The following is a 22,816-nucleotide window of genomic DNA, read 5'->3' on the forward strand; positions in this document are numbered from 1 at the left end:
GGAATCTTGATGAGTGGATGGGAGATCGTAGGTTTACCCCGGGTATCACTTCTGTGTCACTGTTAGACAGAGGCACAGTATACTAACCTCGAAAAAGGGCATAGCAATATTAATTTAAAATGGGTGGCGAAAGTCAAACACACTCTGGCTAGGCTTATAAATGCCCTATGGCAGATAGCCTAGTATGAACCTATGAACCTATAACACAATTGTAAAACAATTTCAACTTATTTTCATGAAGTTTTGTAAGTTAACCTTCTATGTTCCAGCAGGGTATGCTGTGGTTACATTCTTAAAGCTCAGTACATAACATACAGTCAGTTCTGCATAAATTAGCAATATTCACAAATGGCATAGATTATTTACAAATTTCCAGATAGCTGGGCTGGCAGTGTCACATAGAGAACTAGTTTTGTACCCTCTCCTCTTAAGGTCATTAACAAGTGTGATGAGAGAAGAAAACTGATTCAAGGGATCTATCAGATTTTTTCAGCTCTCCTTTGTTTGCCTAGGGATTCGATGCTCCCTCCACCATTTTCTTTAAAAAGCAAAATAAACAGTCCTAGCAAGCTGCTGGAAAACAAGCGTTTAAAAAGCAATGGCATGGAGATTCCAAAAAGAAAGCAGGAACCCCCAAAAAACAAAGGGCAGTCTAATAAGTCTAAATGACTATAGAAGGACTTCTAATACCCCTATCACCCTTTAATCCTTCCAGAAAGTTTGAACCTCCATTTCTCTCTTTGGCAACTGATTGTTTCAGACAGATGGATTCTGAGAGTAATCAATCAAGCTGACATACAAATGACTCTGAGTGTCCTTCCCTATTTTTTGGGGATGTCTCCTCACGTACCAGACCAGATTCATAGGTTTGTACTAGGCTGTTGATTACCAGGGTTTTTACAGCCCTAGCAGTGCAACCCAACACAGTTTTGTATCTGAATTCCTTGGATGCTTTTATAGTGGGTTATGTGAGTAAAGAGGTAGTTAAGGGTTATGTGAGGTGGTATGTTAGTTAGGAATTAATTTATTTACTTACTGCCAACCTCTGTCCATCAGAGGCACAGAGGCCTGACTGGGGGTGAATTTGCAATTTCTGATCCAATGATAGTTTTCTTTAAACAGGAACAGGGATGAACTCTACTTCATGTAGATGGAGAGCCTTATTACATATTGCAGGGATCGTTTGATACACACACCGACCTCTCCAACATGTTCTGTGCGGGGATCATTTGAGAGATACATCGATCTCTCCAACATGTACTGTTTAGGTCACAGGCAAAATTCAGGTCCTTGGATCTAGTGTTTTCTGGTGGTGTTTGTTTTGCAGATGTGTACGAGATCCATTGGAGCTGCATATGAAAATGCTTTATATGCTAGGCATAAATTTCCTGTCAGTAACCTGTAGGAGATTGAGTACAGAGGTAGGGGTTTAAGGTGATCTCTGTAGGACAGGAGCATTCCATCTGTTTCAACTGCCTGGTTAGGTACATTCCAAAGGTGGCATTGTACTTGAGGTGTCTGGCAAGGGCTGTGTAGAGTGGTACTATAATTTCCTTGGATCTGGATGGTATAACCTTGCTTATGAGTTGGGTGACATGGAATTACTTTTTTTTACTATCTTGGCTACTAGTTGGTTGAAGGTCAGATTACTGTCTGCATATGTTCCCAAATTTCCATTGGGTTAACTCTTAAAAGTGTTTTATTGATAGAGTAATTAGCTTGGGCGGACAATTTCTTAGAGTACTATAATGCATTTCTTCATGTTGAGTTTTAATCCATGGTTTTGATACCACTCATTTGTTTGTGTTAGACCCTCTTGTTGGAAGTTGGTGTCATGGGGGGAAATTCTATGATAGCTCCCAATTTATAATCATCTTTGAACTTGGTGAGCTAGAGGCTTTTGACATTAGCCTTGACTTCTAATAAGTAGGTGCCAAACAGAAGTGGACCCAACATGCAGCCACAGGGGTACTCCATTGGTGATTGGTCTCCTAGTGAAGGTGGTCTTACCAATCCTGACTTCATGGGTGTCCTTAGTGGGGTATTATATTGAATGCCTTTGCCAGGTCAAGGTAGGTGGTATGCACCATTTTACCCTCATCCATAGCCTTGGTGGCTCTATCAAAGAGGTTACTAGGTTGAGTAGGCAAGACCTTCCCTTAAAGTCAAAATGAGAGGGATCCAGTTGTCTGTGGGTTACTAGTGTCCATGTTTATCAGTTCCATGTCTTTGCATATTAGACTTGTCAGACTAATGGGTCTATAGTTCTCCTGCTAGATCATGTTTAAGCTACTTAAGAGGCAACTTGGGAATATTGTTGGGGCCCAGTGAAGCAGCATTTTTGGCCTTAGTGAGTTCCACTAAGACCTGCTTCTTGTTGATGTTTGAAGGGATATACTATAAGAGATTTCACATGAGGGAGTGGAGGTAAAGTTAGAGCTAAATTTATCAGCTAGTAGATTCGTTATATCACCCTAGTCAGTGAAGGTTGTACCCTTTACCACCAGTACTGCACACTGCTGAGTACTACCTTTAAGGTTTCTGACATAGCTGAAGGCCTTGTGGTCGTCCTCGGTCTTAAAGGCTATGCTGACCTCATAATTAGCCTTTTTGGACTTTATTAGACATCTTAGTTTCTTGTTTAGCAGAATCAGAGAGCTCTTACCTTTGAGAGTTACTCTGTCTGATTTTGGCCATGATGTTTTTTTTCTTTTATGTACCCTGTTAATATAAGGATTCCCTGGTTGATGTGAGCTTACTTCTGGTAAGCAGCCCGAATGCATCCATTTACATGTTAGTACAGGGTATCTGTAAATAATTCTGCATACGTAGTTGTTTTCCTGGGGTTTGGGAATCTGTGAATTTTAGCAAACTGTCGCTTATTAAGATGTAGTTTTCTCTTCTTTTCCATCCAGTCGTTTAGCATCTTCTTGCTCAGAGGGTAAAAGAAGCTGTCTGTCCTCCTCAGTTAGGGTAAGTGATTTATTCCAGGATGTTCCTGGTAACAAAGAAAGAAGATGCTTTGAGACCGGTTCTGGACTTTTCTGAATCAGTCTGTGATAGTTCCCAAGTTCAAAATAGACTCTTCACAACCCCTTATTCCTCATTTGAGTTTTCTTTCCAGGTCTAAGACAGACCTTGCTAGTACCATTCTCCAGGAGATCTGGACCTTTCTTCCACCTACTAGTTCTTTTATGCTATGGTAATCTACCCATATAGTTTAGGCTACTGCAGTAGTGATCTTTATGAAGAACATAGTACAGTTGCATGAGTAAACTTACCATAACAGAAGATGTTTGAGTGATCACAGGCACAATAGCCACTCCGTAACCCCCCACCTTATTTTGTGCATTTTGTATGTACAAATGTGACCTTTTTTTGTTATATTCCTAGCATTGTCCTCTCAGGACTTTAGCCTCCCCGTCTTTGCTGGCTTGAAAGCTTTGAAGGGCTTGGCACCCAAACCAGACTTTGGTCAGCTCAGCTCAAGCTGACTAATGGTTCGTTTATGTGGAAAATGCCTTAAAAGTTTGGAAACTGGATAGCTGTTGTAGCATGTCCAGGATACAACCCATAGAGCTTAGGCTTTTGCAGCAGTGATCATTCGAACATCTGCTGTTATAGGGAGTTTACTTACACGACTGTACTTTCCTTCTCTTTGAGACCTAAACAGTGTCTTAGAAAAACTCACCTTTGTTATTTCAGACCTGCTTCTCATCTCTTAAATTCTCTACTTGTAAAACTATCTTGCCAGTTGCATTGACCTCAGCAATAAGGGTGTCAGTCAGAGTAGCAAGCACTAATGGCCTCTCACTTTTAATCTTTTTCCACAAGGACAAAGTAACCCTTAGGACTTGCCCTTCTTTTATGTCTACAGTGGTCAGTGATGTCTTCTTGAGTCAGTTTATCAGTCTTCCCACCCTTTTTCCATCTTCTCAGAACAAAGCAGAAAGACTCCTTCACCTTTTACATGTTCATAGGCAACTAAGATTTTAAATTAATAAAACCAAGCATAGTAGAAAATCTGATCATCTTTTTCATTCCTTTCACAAATGTTAGGCCTCTCATCACTAGCCTTTTTGAGGAAAGATATTTCCCTGCCCAGAGGTTATCTATCAACTTTAACAGAGGTAAAATACTTTCTTCGAAGTATAAAATAAATTCAGATATGAAAGCAAAAAATACTATTTTTAGAAAATGCTATCACTTTTCAAGAAGAAAAAGGCATATCCAAAGCTTATAAATTAATTCAGAACGTCAGATTCCAAAACACCCTTCACATACCTCTCAATTGTACAGATTTTCACGGAATGCCCAGAATTTTGGCTCATATTTTTGGTATGTTTCTGATAAAATTCTGGTTTTCTAGCAAATCACTAGTAAATGATTGAGGTTGAAGCTAGAAAATAATGACAGACATTTGAGTTTCAACTTTCATACCCTTCAGAAAATTCATGCTAATGCAAAACCTTTTATTCTATTAACTTTGAGTTTGTAAGAGCAATATTTAAAAAGTATCCCTATGTTTTGGTCCTTTGTTCCCCCCATTATTTATGGCTTTGTCCACATTTCTTACTCTTAGAAGTTGAAGGTATGACCCCTCAGTTCTACATTTTGTCGAGAACTTGACAAGACTTTAACACAAGAAAATAAAATAACATTTTTTTTATTTTCAAATATAATTGAATAAATTCCATAATATTTATAAATATCATCTAAATTAACTATTTACATTAGCCTGACACTATAACAAATCTAATATGTGCAATTACTGTATAAGTATGTCCAATCCATTATTAGAGTGTCTAATCAGTCATTGTATGGTGTCAATCAGAGATAAAACTTTTCCCCAAGGGTTGTTGATAAATGGCTTTGGATACAATCTTAGTTCATTAATTTTAGTTTCCAGTAATGCTGTGGTCTTCAGTAAGCTGTAGAAGTCTTCCAAGGTTGGTATTGTATTTGTATTCCATCTTCTTCTTATGCACTTCTTTGAGATTGCAAGTATAGTCCATACAAGATACATGTTTGACCTATTCAACTGAGAACCTTCGTTTACATTTAATAATACAAGAGTTTTAATTAAATAAAATGATTCATTAAATAAGGCTTTTAAAAAGTTAATATCATTCCAAAATGGCTTAATTTTAATGCACTCAAAGAAAATGTGGTTCCAATCTACATTGAGTACTTGCTCACATCTCCAACATCTTCCTTTAATGGAAGAATTCATTTTGCTGATTCTGTCTGGAGCTAAGAATGCTCTCTGCAAGCATTTCCAGTTAAAAACTTTCCAGTATTGTGTGAAGGATGTATATTTTATCGATAATAATATATTTGTTTTAATATCTTCAGTTAACTGTATTGAGTGTCCTTTTGTTATATGTTTCCAATATGAGGCTTTTTTTTTTATAGTTTATCAATATTTTGTAAAACTTTGAAATACCATTTCCCATGTCAAAGTCATTATATATGATTTCATATATGCATTTCATAAATTTAGGTATTTCTTTAAATGAACAATTATTATTCTACTTAAATCTTGCAAGTATGATAGAATACTCTGTAATGTTAGCCAGTCCTGTTGTGGAATTTTGTATGTTGTTAGTATTACTTGCATATCTAAAACTTTTAGTTCTTTGATACATTGGAGCCAACAAAGAAATCCTTTCTATTCCCGGGAATTAATAATTTCTCTAAATATTTTATGTGGAAAGTTCTTGATGACTATAAATGGTGTTAAAAGATCAAACCAGATTTTTAAGTGTATATTTGCATTGACAATTTTCCTAAATGAGTCAATGTAATAATTAATTATACAAGTTTTAGTGGGTTTAGTTATGTGATATTGCAGACTAATACATATGTGCCATGGCAGATTGTTTATATCTGTTGTTTGAATTTTTTTTTGTAAATCAAATTCATTCATTAATATTACAGTTAGTAATTCTTTTCAATTTGCAGAATAATTTAGACTTATCCAGTCTGAGATTGTTTTAGATATTGATGCTTTTATATATGTTTCTATGTCAGGAAAGTTTAATCTTCCCTGTTTCCATGGTCTAATATGATGTATTAATGCTATTCTGTTTCTTTTGGGAAACCATAAAAATGTTATTAGGCATGAATTTATTTCTTTAAGTATATTCTTTTGTGATAACAGTTGTATTGCCAAGGCTGTATATAGGATCATGAGGCAGTAAAACCATTTTTATTAACTGTAGTCTATCTTCAAATGTTAATATTATTTTCTTTCATTTTCCCATAGAGACTTTAATTGTATTAATGATACTATTGTAGTTTTTTGAGACTAGTTCATTATTATCCTTGCAAAACTCAGTTCCTAGATATTGTAAGGTAGATTCTTGTTTCCTTATGATGTGATCCCCCTTAGTTTGCAGTTCTTTCTTTTTATTTAGAAATAAAAAAAAATATTTTGATTTATTGAAATGGAGTTCTGAAATTATGTAGAATTTGTCAATTAATATATCTAATTCTTCTAATGTCTCTTTTGCATTAGATAATGTTAGTAATATGTCATCAGCAAGTAGCATTGTTTTAGAGTTGTATTGGTCATAAACATCTGTTCCTTTGATTTTTTATATTGTTACGAATTAAATCTGCCAATATTTCAATAGCCAGAGCAAATAATATTGGTGACATGAGACATCCTTGTTTAGTGCCTTTCGTTGTATGTATAGATTCAGAGGTAAAAGGACCTAACTTGACATAAGCTAAATTATTTGTGTGTGTGTATATATATATATATATATATATATATATATATATATATATATATATATATATTCTTTAGGAGATGAATAAAGGATCCCGGAAATTCAAATAGCTTTAGGATTTTGAATAAATAGTCCAAATTTAGGGAATTAAAGGCTCTCTCTATATCTAAGCCAATTATGACTGTTTCTTTGTTAACATAATCTATAAGAGAAATTATCCTTTTTATATTGTCGTTGTGTGTGTCTATGATATATAAATCCAGTCTGATCATTATTTATTGTTTTGGATAGTGGTATTTTCATTCTGTTAGTTAATATTGTCATAAATATCTTATAATCATTATTTAATAATGATATAGGTCTATATGAGGTACAGAGGTTTGGGGATTTGTTTTCCTTTAGGACTGTTGTGATTAAGGGATATCTCTAAGAGGGTGGAAATAAAACTTGTGACTGAATTTCTAATAGAGTTTTATGGAAGAGGGATAGTATCTTTAAAGGAAAAAGTTTATATATTTCCATAATGATGTCATATATACCTGCAGCTTTATTATTTTTACCCTCTTTTATTGTATCTGTAATCTCTTTGTAGGATATGGGTGCTTGGAGATCTAGTTTTAATTTTTCTGGTATTTTTTTATATTAGAACATTTTTCATCTAGGTTTAATTGATCAGTATGTATATTTTCTTTTTAGAAATGTTCCATATAGTGATTTCTATAGGCAATCAAGAATGTCACCTATATCAGAGACCTTTTCCCCTTTCTTTTCATGAAAGATACTTTTAATGTTATTAGCTTTTCATTCTATTTTGATTCTTGTAGCTAAATTATGTAGATATTTGGGAGAAGTGGTCAAAGTGTTTTTAGTTTTTCTAGAGCTAAACTAGTTTTATGTGTTAGAATTTCATTGTATTTATTGTTTAATGCTTCTATTTTCTTTTTCATCTTCAAATTGTCTTGATTTTATTCAGCTTTTAAAAGTTTGGATTGTAGATATAATAATTCAGAATCCCATTCCCTGATTTTTTTTTATACCAAGGTATATATATATATATATATATATATATATATATATATATATATATATATATATATATATATATATAAAGCTTTTAATGAGTCCCATATCATTATTTTATTTATCTCTGTGGTGTAGTTAATATCTAAGAAGAACTCTAATTCAGATAATAGCTAGGGTTTGAACGCTTTTAGTTATATATGCTGGAATTCTTGATTTAAGAGATGAATGGTTTGTACCCATTTTGAAGTTTTAGTATTAGTGAATTGTGGTCTGAAAAGGGGCGCAGGGAGTGATTGAGAAATTAATTATTTTTGAGTGTAAGTCATGGGCAGTAAATATTTTATCTATTCTAGTTTGGGTACCAAATCTGTGATCTTGATGGGAAAACAACAAAGATTTATCTTCTTTAAATTTGAAAGTATCTTCAAGATGAAATGATTCTACCCACTTGTTTAAAGCTTTTGATACAGTAAATGTACACAGTGGTCATTTATTTGTAGTTTTAGAAGAATCAAATATACAATTAAAATCTCTTCCTAATATTAAGTTGCCTTTATAATTATTGGAAATGAAATCCAAGTGTTTTTTTAACAGTTCCTGATCCAATGCCTGGTAACCAATATAAACTGGCTAGGGTCCATAATCTTTTATTATATTTAACTATTACAAATGCCATAAGGCCTTCTTTATCTTCATACTTATAAATGATATCTGGGTTAATCGCATTTCATAGGTTCATAGGTTCATAGGTTCATAGATTAGTACTAGGCTAACTAACCTTGTGGGCCATTTCAAGCCTAGCCAATTACCCCATGTGAGAATCAAACCATGCACCTTGTGTTTGTAAGGTAAACACCTTAGCCATTTGATTTCCATAAAATTGTTACCCCTTTTGCCTTTGTTTTATAAGTGGACTGCACCAATATTATATATTCCTTGGGATTCCATTTGTAGTTGTCATTTGTTTTGAAATGCGTTTCTTGAAGGAAGACGATTTGTGCTTTGTTCAATTTTAAATATTTCAGTAGATTTGATCTCTTGCTAGGATTGTTTAAGCCATTGGTATTTAAAGATAATAAAGTTAAATCCATCTTAGGTTATTTGAACTATGTATCTTTTGCTTTAATGTGACTAGTAAGCATTTTCGTCTGATAACTATAAAGTATATGTTTGAGCTTTTAAAGGAAATTATCAATGTTAAGTTGTCTATCTCGCCTTCGTTCTTGCTGGTTGGGATCGGAGCCGATCCTTGGCTCCGACTCGGCCATCTTCTATAGCTCGACAGCTGTTTACTGGCTCGAGGCTACTCCTTATCCCATGATACCTAGCGATAGCTACCCAGATCTCGTTTGCCTCTTCAGCTGCGAGGTGTCGTTTTTCTGGCTCAGGCTCGAATAAAGTTTCTTTATAGAACCTAGAAATAGTCTTTTTCCTAGGGGTTATTGTTAACTTTTAGTCTTATTTTTGTTGTGTTAGCTAAATGTGTATTTGTAGCTCCCTTCCCTTCCTTGTAGAACTCGTTTAATTTAGAGTTTTCTCCCCCTCCCCCCTCCTTATCCTTTTCTTGTCAGGTTAGCCGTTTAGGTTAGAGGCTTTCCTTCTACCTCTTTATAGGCTAGCCGTTTAAATTAGAGGCTTTCCTATTAAAAAAAAACTTTAGCTTTAGTCTGTAGTATACTGTGTTTTTCTGTAGACTGTATTTTGATTTGTTAGCTATTCTTGTATTTCTTGTTACAGGATGTCTATAGAATCCAAAGTGCCTGGGCTCAAGAAGTGTGACTCATGCTGTCAGAAAATGTCTCTGACAGATGGGCACACTTCTTGCGTCTATTTGTTAGGCGCTGTGAACCTGCAGCACTCTTGTTCTATCTGCCATGTATTTAGTCCAAGAGTTCTGCAGGAGTGTAAGAATAAGCTTATTCTTAGGGGTCTTTTAAAGCCCTAGGATTCACCGGCCAAGACTCAGCCTGTGAAATCCCCTAAATCTACCAAGCCGTCGGCTCCAAGTTCGGAGCCGTCTTTGGTTCAGACTCTACCTGCTACTTCAGTTCTGGCTGGAACCGATAAGACTATCTCCCCATCAGCTCCGTCAGAAACTTCGGAGCCTTCGCGGAGCCACAAGAGGCTGAGGTCCCCTTCTTTGGAATCGATACATTCGGCTCCTCAGTCTCCCCCGCTTCAGAGCGAGCGCAGTCACAGATCTTTTCACTCCTCTCGATCCTCTAGGCTGTCGGATCACGATGTGGAGAGTGTGGTCAGTAGGTTGCTAAAGTCGCAGGCACTTGCCAAGATGTTGTCCAGCCCTCCTCAACAGGTGTCAGCACCATCCACTTCTATCGATGTTCTTCCTCTAACTCCTTTGAGCTCTGAGCCGGAGTTAGTTGGGGTTCGAGTAGTGGAACCGTCGGATCAGATAACTCTATCTCTTTCAGTTCCATCGTTGGCTCTGATTTCCCTTGCTGGTGCCGTCCGTCACGGGATCTGGGTGCCGGGGCTCCCTCGTCAGCTCCGAGGGGCCGAGTGGCATCTGACCCTTGTCCAACCCCGTTCTCCCTCTTGGAGCTTCAGTGCAGGTGAGCTCGGCTCCTACATCAGCCTTGGAGTCATCTCCCTCGGTGTGGAGAAGGATTACGATTTCCTCGGAACTGGAGCCTTCTCTGCATCATGGCAGGGACACCTTCGATGTCATGAGGAGTGCGCTGGCCGCTGAGTCAGCTCCACTATCGGCCCCACCGGCTCCTTCCCCTGTAGTGCCTGTGCCAACCTCTGTTCCTCCTCCAGACCCCAAGCGTGGGGAACCGGCACTCCAGGGCACCTCATTGGGTGTTTCCTCTTCTTCTGAGGCCTCCCCTGATCATTCAGAAGAGCCCCCTCATAAGAAGAAGTGCAAGAGGAAGCACATTGACTCCCCTGAGTCTGTCACTTCTGATACAGACTTAGACAATTTGGAATGGTCCCTGAGATCCCCCTCTGAAGATGTTTCCTTTCTGGAGAGCCTAGAAATGCTTAAGCAGAGGGGGAACTGGAATCCCTTAGCCCCTGCATTCCTGGATGCATTCGGTTCCCGACCTTCCACCTCCTGGGTTTCTCCGCCTTTCAATCCACTTATGTCAGTGATGGCTCGAAAGGCTTGGTCAGCTCCAGATACAGTGGAACCAACTCCAAGGAGACCTGGCAAGTTCATCACAGCACCCCATGATAAGCAGTTCCTTACCAAAGGTGTTCCTGTTGATGCCATGATGGTAGCAGCAGCCACCAAAAATGAGTTAGCGGAAACCTCTTCATCTGTCCATCCTCCTAACAAGGAGTCTAGGACCATACAGATACGGGAAGTGAATGTTTGCTTCAGCGACCTTTTCTATGAGGTCACTAAACTACTTATGCCATTTTACCTGGCTTCAGAGGGATCTCCTTAAAGAGCTCGGAGATACCCTCCAAGATCCATCAGCTGAGGGGGCTCAAGCTAAAGTGGCTTCCCAGCTGGCGATGCTTAATTCTGTAGTCAACTCCTCCATGAGGCTCATTTTATATGCAGCCAATGGTGCGAGTAGAGCTGCAGGTATGGGTGTGGTCCTTAGGAGGCATGCATGGATGCGGCGGTGTAATTTTGCATAACCCTTTAGAGTGTCATTCACCAACACTCCCTTGGATGGTTCCTTTCTTTTTGGACCACAGGTGAAAGATACTTTGACTAGGTGTGAGCAAGAAGGCAAGACTCTCTCTGCCATGGGAGTCTGTTTTTCCAGTCCTTCCAGACCATACCCCAAGGGTCAGAAGAGTTGGAAAATGTGGTTTCGCAAATCCCAGGGAGCTTAGCCTGACACACGTGATGATTTTTCCTCCAGGGGCAGAGGAGGAAATAACAATAACAACAGACGCTGCCCTCATGGCAGAGGGGGTCCGCAGAATCAGGGCAGCAGAGAATCTTTCTCTAACAAGCCCTTCCAACATCCCTGAAGTGTTGCCCGACTGTCCGCCTCTGGAGACAGTTGGGGGAAGACTTTCAATGTACCCAAAGGCCTGGCTAAACCTAACGCAAGACAAATGGGTACATTCAGTCATATCCGGAGGTTACAGAATCCCATTCTTTCAACCCCCTTTTCTGTCGCGCAAGTCCCCCCCCCCCAGATGTTTCACCCAATCTGAGGGACCAAGCAGTTATAGAAGTTTCAAAACTGCTAGAAAAAGAGTCATCCAGGAAGTCCCAGCAGACCAATATGGATCCGGAACTTACTCAAGGTTCTTTATGGTACCAAAAAAGACAGGGGACTGGAGACCTATTTTGGATCTCAGCAGACTGAACAAGTCGGTTCAAAGAACAAAGCTTCAGATGGTCACGCTATAGTCCATTCTACCCTTTCTGGGTCAGGACAATTGGATGTGCTCCATAGATCTCCAGGATGCGTACTATCATATCAAGATGGACAGACGCTCCAGGAGGTACCTTCGCTTATGGCTGGGAGCCAGTCATTATCAGTTCAGAGCTCTGCCCTTTGGTCTCACCACAGCCCCCATGGTGTTCAACAAATGTATGGCAGTGGTCACGGCTCACCTGAGGCATCAAGGATTCCAGGTGTTTCCATATCTAGATGACTGGCTCCTCACTACTAATACCAGGCATCAACTTCTTCAAGCCAGGGACTACACAATTTCAATTTTCTCTCAGCTAGGCATTACTATAAATTTCAAAAAATCTGCCTTGTTGCCCTGTCAATCTATTACTTATATAGGAGCAGGCATAGACACAGGGCGCATGTACGCAAAGCTACCTTCAGACAGGGTGTCCACAATTCGCCAGCAGGTTCAATTCCTCATGCAGTGCAAATGGGTACAAGTCAGGTATGTCCTTCAAACCCTAGGCTGTATGGCAGCGGCAATTCTTCTGATACCTCTGGCCTGTTTTCATATGAGAATCCTTCAGTGGCTTCTATTCACACAGTGGTCCTTCCAACAGCTCCCCATGTCTCATATGATCATGATTACAGAATAATGCAAAAGACACCTTTCCTGGTGGATGGTCTCCCCTCTAGTGACTCAGGGCAGACCATTCATTCAGTCCCCTCCGGTTGCCACAGTGACCATGGATGCCTCACTGACAGGGTGGGGGGGGCGTTATCAGGGCAGGACAGTCCAAGGCACTTGGCAGCCTCACAAGTACCATCTGCACATAAATGTCTTGGAGATGAGAGCCGTGCTCCTAGCTTTGCAAGCCCTTCAGGACTCTCTCCCTTCTGGGACCATTGCAATTCAAGCAGACAACATGTCAGTGGTGTGGTACATCAACAAGCAGGGCGGAACCAGGTCCTACCCCCTATGTTGAGAAGCACTCAGACTCTGGCAGTGGGTGATTTCTTCCCAACGATTTCTGATTGCGATGCACATCCCTGGGAAGTCCAGCGTCATAGCGGACAGGCTCAGCAGAGCTATTCTCATGCCTCACGAGTGGTTTCTGAATCAGGTAGTTGCGGATCTGATCTTCCGCAAATGGGGACAGCCTTGCTGCGATCTGTTTGCCACCCCCTTCAACACCAAATGCAGCAACTACTTCTCCCTTTTACCGCTTCCTGATTACCTTCCCAGAGACGCTCTAGTCCACGATTGGCCTCAGGGACTTCTTTATGCCTTCCCTCCATTCCCTCTTATACCCAAACTCATACAGAAAGCTAGTCCATTGGGTTGCAAAATGATCTTCATTGCCCCCTACTGGCCTCGACAGATTTGGTTTCTGTTCCTGCATCGTTACCTCATCGAGCAGCCCTGGACTCTGGATCCTATTCCAGACCTACTGATTCATCAATCAGGAGAGCTGCATCAATCCCTCCAATCACTCCAGCTCACAGCTTGGTTGATCCATTTCCAACCTTAGCCAGGCTTCCCAGCATTTCCCCAGCCGTGTGTGAGATTATTGTCTCCTCTCACAAATCCGCCACCAGGAAGACTTATGCTAGCAAATGGAAACGTTTCTCTTGTTGGGCAGAGGCTAGGAACATAGATCCCTTTTCAGCTCCAGTGCACGAAATCTTGGAGTTCCTAACAGAGCTTTTCCATTCCGGGTCCGCTTCTGCCACAATCAGGGTTCAACTAGCGGCCATCTCTAATTTTCATGTTGGTTTTTCTAATATGAACATTATGTCTCATAAGCTGTGTAAAGCTTTTCTCAGAGGGACTACTCTCCTTAGGCCCCCAGTAAGAGATCCCCCTCCTCCTTGGGACCTTAATTTGGTACTAGCCTCCTTGATTATGCCCCCTTATGAACTGGCTGCATCCTGCTCCATTAAGTTCCTATCTTGGAAAACTCTCTTTCTGGTAGCTATTACCTCAGCCAGACGTGTCTCGGAACTTCATACACTGAGTGTTCGTCCTCCGTATTTAGTTTTTCACAAGGACAGGGTTACCCTGAGAACTAATCCCTCCTTCCTTCCGAAAGTCTGCTCAGAGAATAATCTAAACCAATCTATAGACCTCCCTGTGTTTTTCTCTAACCACACCAACAAGGCAGAATACAAACTACACCAATTGGATGTTCATAGACAATTGCGTTTTTACCTGCATAGAACGAAGGATATAAGAAAGTCGGACCAACTTTTCCTTTCCTATGCTAGGGGCAAACAGGGTCTTCCAGTTTCCAAAGTGACTCTGTCCAGGTGGTTGTCTCACATTATTACCTTCATCTATCAACTAAGAAACAAAGAGTTGTCTGTCAAACCGAAAGGTCATTCTACTAGGGCTTTGGCCACCTCTGTAGCCTTCCAGGCTAGGTTGCACTTGGACTCTATCTGTGCCACTGCCACGTGGGCAAATCCTCATACCTTTGTTTCTCATTACAAGTTAGACATGGTCTCCAGGAGTAGAGCTAACTTTGGTTCCACTGTTCTGAAGAGTCTGTTCCAATGAGCCACCCAGGATTGTAGGTGCTAGGGACGCTGTCCCAACAAGCAAGAAACGAAGGCGAGATAGACAGCTTAACATAAAGAAGTTATGTACCTACCATAACGTTCCATGTTAGTTGTCTTCATCTCGCCTTCTTTCTTGCATCCTACCCTCCATCCCCCTGTCCTATTGGACCGAGAGGAGTCCTGGTTTCACTGGCTGGAGTTTTCTCTGGTGTGTTTCCAATACTGATTGAGTGAGTGTTACAGGTTTGCTCAACCTGTTTGTTTGGACAGGTTGATTCTCTGGCTATGTCTGGGGTTAGCTATTACAAACGAGATCTGGGTAGCTAGCACTAGGCATCATGGGATAAGGGGTAGCCTTGAGCCAGTAAACAGCTCTTGAGCTATAGAAGATGGCCGAGTCGGAGCCGAGGATCCCCGAGGATCCCAACAAGCAAGAAAGAAGGCGAGATGAAGACAACTAACATGGAACGTTATGGTAGGTACATAACTTCTTTTTGTCTCCGTGAACATTGCTACAATATTACATCACTTCCTTCTTCCTTCCTGTTTTCTCACTGTGTTTTTATACATTGGCCTAAGTGGGCAGAGTTTCCCATTTCTCCTCCTCCTTTTTTATCATGTACATGTTTTGTATATAGTTGCCTCCTCTTCAAGTTCAGTGTTGTTGGCCTGGTGCAAGAAAGTCCTGAGGTAATTCCTTCTCATATGTCCTTTATGCACCTCTTAGTTCTTTTATACTGAGGTCATATGACAGATGTATGCCATTAGAGGAAAGCATCAAGGCTTTGGTATGCTGGTCAGCCATATGGCTATCCTTGGCAGGATGTACCATCTGTCAGTAATACTGATACAGTGATCAGTCAGACATCTACTGTTACAGTAAGGTCTTTCACAATTGTCCTTTCCTCTCCAGTAACCCAGTGACACAGGTAACACAACAGTAGAGGAACTCGGGCACACATAAATATGATAAATTCCTTTAAGAAAACCCATGCTCTGAAAATATTAAACAGCTGTTTAAAATGTGTGCACAAATGTAGGATAAGTACAACTTACGTCTTGTGTCATCATCCAATTTAAAAATGTAGCTCCTGAACTATATTAATGTGCTGATTTAAGAATCTTATTTTAAATAGCAATCAAAAGTAGCATAAGAACTTAGATCTTTTTGCAAAAAAAGTACAGGAGCTCTGCTACTGTGTGTTCCTGCTCTCTTCCACTATGACTTCTTTTAAATATGTGCACTTTAAATAGCATATCTGATGTTGTCTTTTCCATCTGTATTCCTCAACGGATGAGTTTCGAATCTGACTTCGGACACATTTTAGGCTTAAGATCTATAGCTCAGGCTGCTCCCCTTACCCATAATCCCCTCCAAACCTCAGCATTACCTCCGATTTCATTTGCCACTTTTAACATTTAGTCATGGTTAATATAGCTTAGGTCATTGTAAGATAAATAAAGTTTGTCTTGTCACTTTATTCTTGTTTTGCTTATTTCCCCACTCTTTTTGGAGTCAGTCAACTCTTGCCTTTGGCTTATGCCCCCCCCCCCCAAAAAAAAAAATAGTTTAGTGTGTGCTAAGTGTCATTTGGACCTTGTGCCTCCCCTGTCTTTCTATTTCTTCTACTAGGACTTTCTAGTATTTTTGTGTACCATTGCTGGTATCCTTACCTTCTCTTTTATCAGCTAAGTTTCATTACCATTGCTGGTATACTGACCTTGTCTACCTTTGTCATTATTTATTGGTATTGTGTTTTTGTGTTGTTTGTTGACTATTGCTGAGAAGTCAACAAGCTTTAAGAAGTGCATCTCCTGTGAGCATAAGATTCCAAACTCTGATGCCCATTCAGAGTGCATTTATTGCTTAGGAGCTGGTCACTTAGATACAGTGTGTGACATTTGTTTGGTGTTCAATCACTGGGCGTTAGTAGAATGGAGAAACAAACTGGTGCTTAAAGGTTTTCCTCCTTCCTCCTCATCTTCTGCTTCTGCAGTGTCCCAATCTGCAGACAAATGTGAGAAGTCCAAAAAAAAAAAAAAACCTAAGGAGCCCAAGAAGCATTCCCCTGACCGCTCTCCTTCATTGTCTCTGACTCATCTCCGCCTCCTAAAATTCTTTGGACTCGGACCCAGCTATCTCTTTGTATCCACTACACTCCTCCTCAAGAGCTCCTTCTCAAAGGGAACCCAGGCTCTCCTGGATATGATAGTTTCCAGATTACATTTGCCCTTTCTGCAGGAGATGCTCTGTAAGACATCAGAACTCCTTTGTCATCTTCTTCTGCTTCCTTCAGGTCTACCAGACATTTAGCTGAGCCTGTTAATGACAGAATGATGAGGAAATTTCTCAGGATCCAGATTCAGTTGGGAGTTCATCTGACTCTATCTCTCAGTCCCATCTGACCTCTGAGCTGTGTATCTTCATAGATATTTGTGGCTGCTGCTACTCTGGTCCGTCCTTCAATTTTTAAGATTTTGGACCAAAGACTTCCTGGGTTATCCACATCAGATCTGAAGTTATGGTCTTGTTCAACTCCAGCTGATACTGATGCTGTTGGACTTGGAGGTTTCTCAGAGCCGAAGCTTCAGCCATGGATCTGGGGAAGGGGATTGAGACTGAGATTCGTAGAGCCTCGGCATTGGATAGCTCAGCCCAAACCATTGTTTTGAGTCAGGTGAATTCTCTTGGCCACCTGGGTCAGTTAGCTTTGGCTTCTACTGGGGTGGTCTTGAGGTCTCCTATGACTTTTGCTTCCAAGGTAGTAGAGCAAGCTCACTCCAAATCGGGAGATCAGATGTTCTTAACCTCATTGGGTCCTCACCCTCCACAACTGTCTGCCCTGGGTGTTCAGCCTGCTCCCTCTGCCCTATCAGGATAGCCAGTCTATATTGGTCTCGAGTTGATCCTCATCCAGGACTCCTCTCAGACGACTTAGTTTTCCCCAAATCATCACACCATGGAAGCTCCTTGAAAACACAAGAGCAAAAGGAGGTACATCAACTTCCTACAAAAGTCTGTAACGAAAGACCTGGATTTCGATGAAGAGGAGGGTACCCCCTGCTCACCCTTTTAAGATGTCTCCTTCAGTGGGATTCTTGAACTACTGAGATAGAAAGGTGGTTGGTCTTCTGAAGCCCCTTCCCGGAAGAGTCTGTGATCCTCAAGGCTTTTGGCACTGGCTCAGTGACTTCTGGGAAGCCCCCCCCGTGCTGAGGACATGGTGAACCTGATCTTTCACTAGGCATGGAAGGAGCCGAATGTGGCAGAACCAATCTCTAAGAAGACAGGCAAGTATTTGGTAGCCCCTGAGGGCAGTGCCTATTGGAGCAAGGGGTCCCCCTATTGAGACTGTGATGGTAACAGCAGCTACAGAAAAGAAACTCACTGAGGAGACTCCATCTGTCCACCCTCCTAACAGAGTCCAGACTTTGGACAGATATGGGAAATGAGTTTATGCTTTAGCAAGCTTTCCCAACTATTTGGCACGTAGAATAATATTTCAGAGGGAAAACTGTGAGTTTGCTGGCCACCCTACATTTCCTTTGCAACACCTCCATGTGTTTGATTTCTAATGCAATGGAAGGTGCATCTAGAGCAGCAGGTTCAGGCATTACAGTTTGGAGGTATGTCTGGATGTACTTATGTGACTTTGAGGAGCCCTTTATGACATCTTTCATCAATGCTGCCTTTAATCTAGCAACCCTAGTTGGCCCTAAGATTAGAGAGAGATTCTCCAGGAGTGAAAAGGATAGGAAAACTATTTTACCATAGGAATATGTTTTTCAACCCCCCCCCCCCCCAATGACCTTCTGTAGAAATCAGAAGGGGGCATTAGGATGTGGTTCCATAAATCCCAGGGGTTTTCCCAGGATTCTTCTGGAGATGGATCCCCCCCACCAAGATAGAGGGGGGGGATTCTAATGAATACATTGCTCTCATGGCAGAGGAGACCTCCAACACCAAGGCCTCAGAAGTCGTTTTACTGAGAAGCCTTACCAGTGCTCCTGAAGGGTTTCCCGGCTGCTGCACTCTGGAGGCAGTTGGGGGGGGTGCTTATCCAGGCACCCAAAAGCCTGGACATCCATCACCAAAGATGTCTGAGTGCTGACAGTCCTCACCAGAGGTTATTAGATTCCTTTTTCTCTTCCTCTACCATAAGTAATGAAAATGCTACCTAATGTGCCACCCCCCTCAAAGAAAAGCAGCAGCACTAAAAATCAAAAAGCTGTTAGCGAAACGAGTCATCCAGAAGGTCCCACCACACCAGTAAGAGTTTGAAACTTATCTGAGATTCTCTTTGATGCTAAAGATTAACTGGGACTTGAGGCCAGTCTTGGACTTAAGTCATCTGAATTTGTTTGCCAAAGACTCAAACTTCCGAATGCTCACATTTCAGTTTATACTCCCACTGTAATGGAAAGACAGTTGGATATGCCTGACAGACCTTCAGGATGCATACTATCATATCAAAATAGATAGTCTATCAAGAAGGTGTCTGCCCTTCTGGGTTGGATCTATTCATTTTCAGTTCAGAGCCCTGCCGTTTAGCCACACCACAGCTCCCCCCCCCCCACCCTGGGTGTTCACCAGGTACAAGCCAGTGGTTGCCGCTCACTTGAAATTGCTTACATTCCGGGTGTTTCCCTACCTGGATGATTCACTCCTCACCGCTCCTACCAAGCATTTCCTGATCCAAGCCAGGGACTACCTTCTTCAGCTCTGCTCCAAACTGGGCACCGTGGTCAATTATAACAAATCACACTTTTCCCACAGACAAGTCCTGGAGTTCATAGGTGCTCATCTAGATACTGTTTCCCAGATAGCAGGACTACCACACACCAAATTGGCTATGCTGCAGAATCTGGCACTGCAACTATCTTGACAAACTCCTCTAGCCAAGTTGCTTTTGCAGTTACTAAGGTTCATTGTTGCTTCAGTCAATCTTGTTCCACTGGCAAGATTCCATATGAGAGTGCTACAATGGACTCTGGTCAGTCAGACATCTGTTTTTATGGCTAGTACATTGTTTGGGTCTGCTGTACTCCAAAATATTCTTCCTTGAGGACTTCCCAGGATTTTCTGTTGCTGGGGACACTACCCAATCAGTTGAGGAACAGAAGAAAAAGACAACATCAGATACAAATGTTATCTACTCACCATAATGTTACATCTGCGTTATTTATTTTCTTTTTTCCTCAAAATCCCACCCCCCAGCTCTCTTCCTGCTTGGCAGATTTACATCTGGACTTCTAGTATTCCCTGAGAGTGTTTTTGTCCTGCGTGCCTTTCTGATAAGCTCCAGCCTTTCTCTTCCTTTTCTTCTTGTCTAAACTGGAATCTGATTTTTACTTAGATTGTCTTGTTACTATTTTGTTATGGTGCAGGATAATAGTCTAAATAGAGGGCAAACTCAATCTGAGGTAATCCAGGCTAAAGAGAGGAATATGGGTAAGGGGAAGATCTTCAGCTATAGACTCAGAGTCTGTGGAGATGTCTGAAGCCAGATCCAAGATCAGATCTGAGACCCATCAGTTGAGGAAAGATGAAAATGGACAACACAGATTCATCATTATGCTGAGTGCATAACTTTTGTTTTTCAAACATTTATGACTCACAGAAGCTGCAGGTAAACATTTTGTGTGCAGTGATTGAACAACATTGAATGGTTCAACTTTGATATTTCTCCAGTAACATTGAGGTGCAACACTTCAACGTATAATGGTGACTTCTTCCTTAAACAAAGGACAACCACAGACATGTGCCTGTCTTTATAACTACCTGGTGGTAGCTGCAACTGCTGTGGAAGATACAGGAGTGAGTCAGGTTAAGGCCATTGATTCCCATTGGCAACCTGACTAGTCACTCCTAGCTTCTGGAGTATAAGATCCATTATACTTGCTATGTGCAAATAGTATGGATGAGGGATCTGTGCAGGAATCAGGATGTGGAACCATGAAGGAGTCAGCAGCTGCTCGAATACCATTTAGCTATTAAATGTAATAAACATTTTAATGTTAGTATTGCATCTGTCACAGATGCATGGGGTCATTCAGAATCCTGTTATGTTTTCCACATTTCTGGGTGTGGATTTATACCACAGAGGCATGTGTTATAGCAATGATTAAATAAACAGAAACTCATAATCCTCTATACTGTAGAAATATTCCATGTCTTGTTGCTATGATGCCACTGCAGATCATTCAGGGGGAGGTATTTGATCTGGCAAAAGGGAGTACCTTCTTTGGGTGGGAAATGTTATGGCCCATACTTGATGAACTTTTGTCAGAGGAGAAACATCCAGTGTAAAACATGTCGTACAGGAAGATGTTTTTAAATAAGATCACTTAATTCACTGCCATGTTGAAACAAACCCTGACTTTCCATTTTTTCTAAAGTCCCTGTGCATATAGCTGTGAGTAATTTCAGCTGTCTATAGTTGCATCAGTAATAGTACACTTGTGTAGCTCCGTTCTTAGCTATGTGACTTCACCTTAAAATGTGTTCTTCCTTAACTTGCATTTCCAGTCTGGATCCCTAGTAAATCCATTCATTAACTTTGTATTGTACTCACATCTCTCATTGTATTTGTAGTCCTGATGTTGGTGGCATATTGACCATTACCTTGGTTAAGATATCACATTACTGCTTTGCTCTCACCATGAAGTGCATCCTGTCCTACTGAGTTTTGTTCAGCACTAATTATTTTAGACAAAAGATGCAGAGAAATATTTTTTTTTTGTACTTTGCCTTGCATTTTTTTAATGTCTGTTTAATCTTTATCCCTATTATCCCTGTAGGAAACTGTCTTGGATATGTTAAAGGATGCCATGATTGCCAAGCTGGAGACTTCCAAAGGATTCCTGATTGATGGGTACCCTAGAGAAGTGAGACAAGGAGAAGAATTTGAAAAGAAGGTAAGTAACCAGAATACTGTTGTATCTCTGGGTACAGATTTCCTGCATAGTCTTACCAGCATTCTGGTCTTGGTTCATAAGTAAGTACTAGGTTATTGGCCCTAGGGCCTATATAAGTCTAGCCAAATGGTACCCTGGCTTTTGCCACTCAAGAAAATTATTTTCCTGTGCCCCTGTCAAGCAGAACCACAGAAGTGATCCCTGGGGTGAATTTCCTATCTCCCATCCAATCATCAAGATTGTTCTTGAAGCGTGCTAATTGAGGAGCTTTGTTTGATATAGACAGGTAGTTTGTTCCAGAGCATGGGAAGTCTCTGGGACAGGAATCTAGCCCTCCAGCATGTTCTGTTTATTGTGGTGACAAAGGTTTAGGTCCCTGGAGCATGTAGCTCGGAGGGATTGGGATTTCTTTAAGTGGAGCGTGTCCAATAGCTCTGGGTTTGACATAGCTTTATATGTTAGGCAGAGATCGCCTCTGAGCAGGCGATATGCGACAGAGTAAAGTTGGAGTTTTTTGTGACTGTCTGCGTAGGGCATCTGTTTGAGGCTGGTAATCCTCTTTGTGAGGTATTTCTGTGGCCTTTCCAGTTGTTGATGTCTTGTGAGGTACATACCAAAAGGGGCGTTGTACTCTATAATGGGTCTAATGAGTGATGAGTAGAGAGGAACAATGACCTCTTTTTTCCTGGATGAGAAACCTTTTGTGATGAGGTGTGCCACATAGAAGGATTTCCTGACTACTGTGGCAATGTGATTATCAAGGGAGACAATACTGTCCACCTGTGTCCCAAGGTCTCTTATCACACTTTCGGTGTTAAGTAGACTACCGCCTATATGGTAATTCATGGGTACAGAGTTTTTACCAAAAGGGATGACAGTGCACTTTTTGGCATTGAGCTTGAGGCCATGGCTTTGACACCAGGCATCGGTATCAGTGAGGCCCTTTTGTAGGATGTCCACGTTGTTAGGAGTTTTGATTATGGCTCCTAGTTTGCAGTCTTCTGTGAACTTTTTTAGCCAAAGACCTTCTGTGTTAGCCTGTACTTCAGAGAAGTAGATACCAAACAGGAGAGGACCCAGGACTGAAACCTGTGGTACTCCACTTGTCACTGGTCTGAAGTTGATTTTAGAGTTTGCTATTTTCGCAGTGTGGGTTCTGTGAGTGAGCCAATTGGCAACCCATCTTGTGACACAGGGATTTATACCTAGTTTAGTGAGTTTATCTATAATTCCAGAGTGGGG

General features: G+C 40.9%; 1 protein-coding gene across 2 annotated transcripts in view; it reads left to right on the forward strand.

The window, feature by feature from the left end:
• Positions 1-22,816, forward strand: part of LOC122790848 (adenylate kinase isoenzyme 5-like) — a 1,153,343-nt gene that overhangs the window by 1,108,074 nt on the left and 22,453 nt on the right. For both annotated transcript variants that reach the window (XM_044058488.1, XM_044058489.1), the window contains one exon: positions 21,458-21,574. In XM_044058488.1, the coding sequence (XP_043914423.1) occupies positions 21,458-21,574 (117 nt within the window). The remainder of the gene's footprint in view (positions 1-21,457; positions 21,575-22,816) is intronic.

Source organism: Protopterus annectens, chromosome 16.part0, assembly GCF_019279795.1.
Source record: "Protopterus annectens isolate FY-2018-M chromosome 16.part0, PAN1.0, whole genome shotgun sequence".
Taxonomy (NCBI): Eukaryota; Metazoa; Chordata; order Ceratodontiformes; family Protopteridae; genus Protopterus; species Protopterus annectens.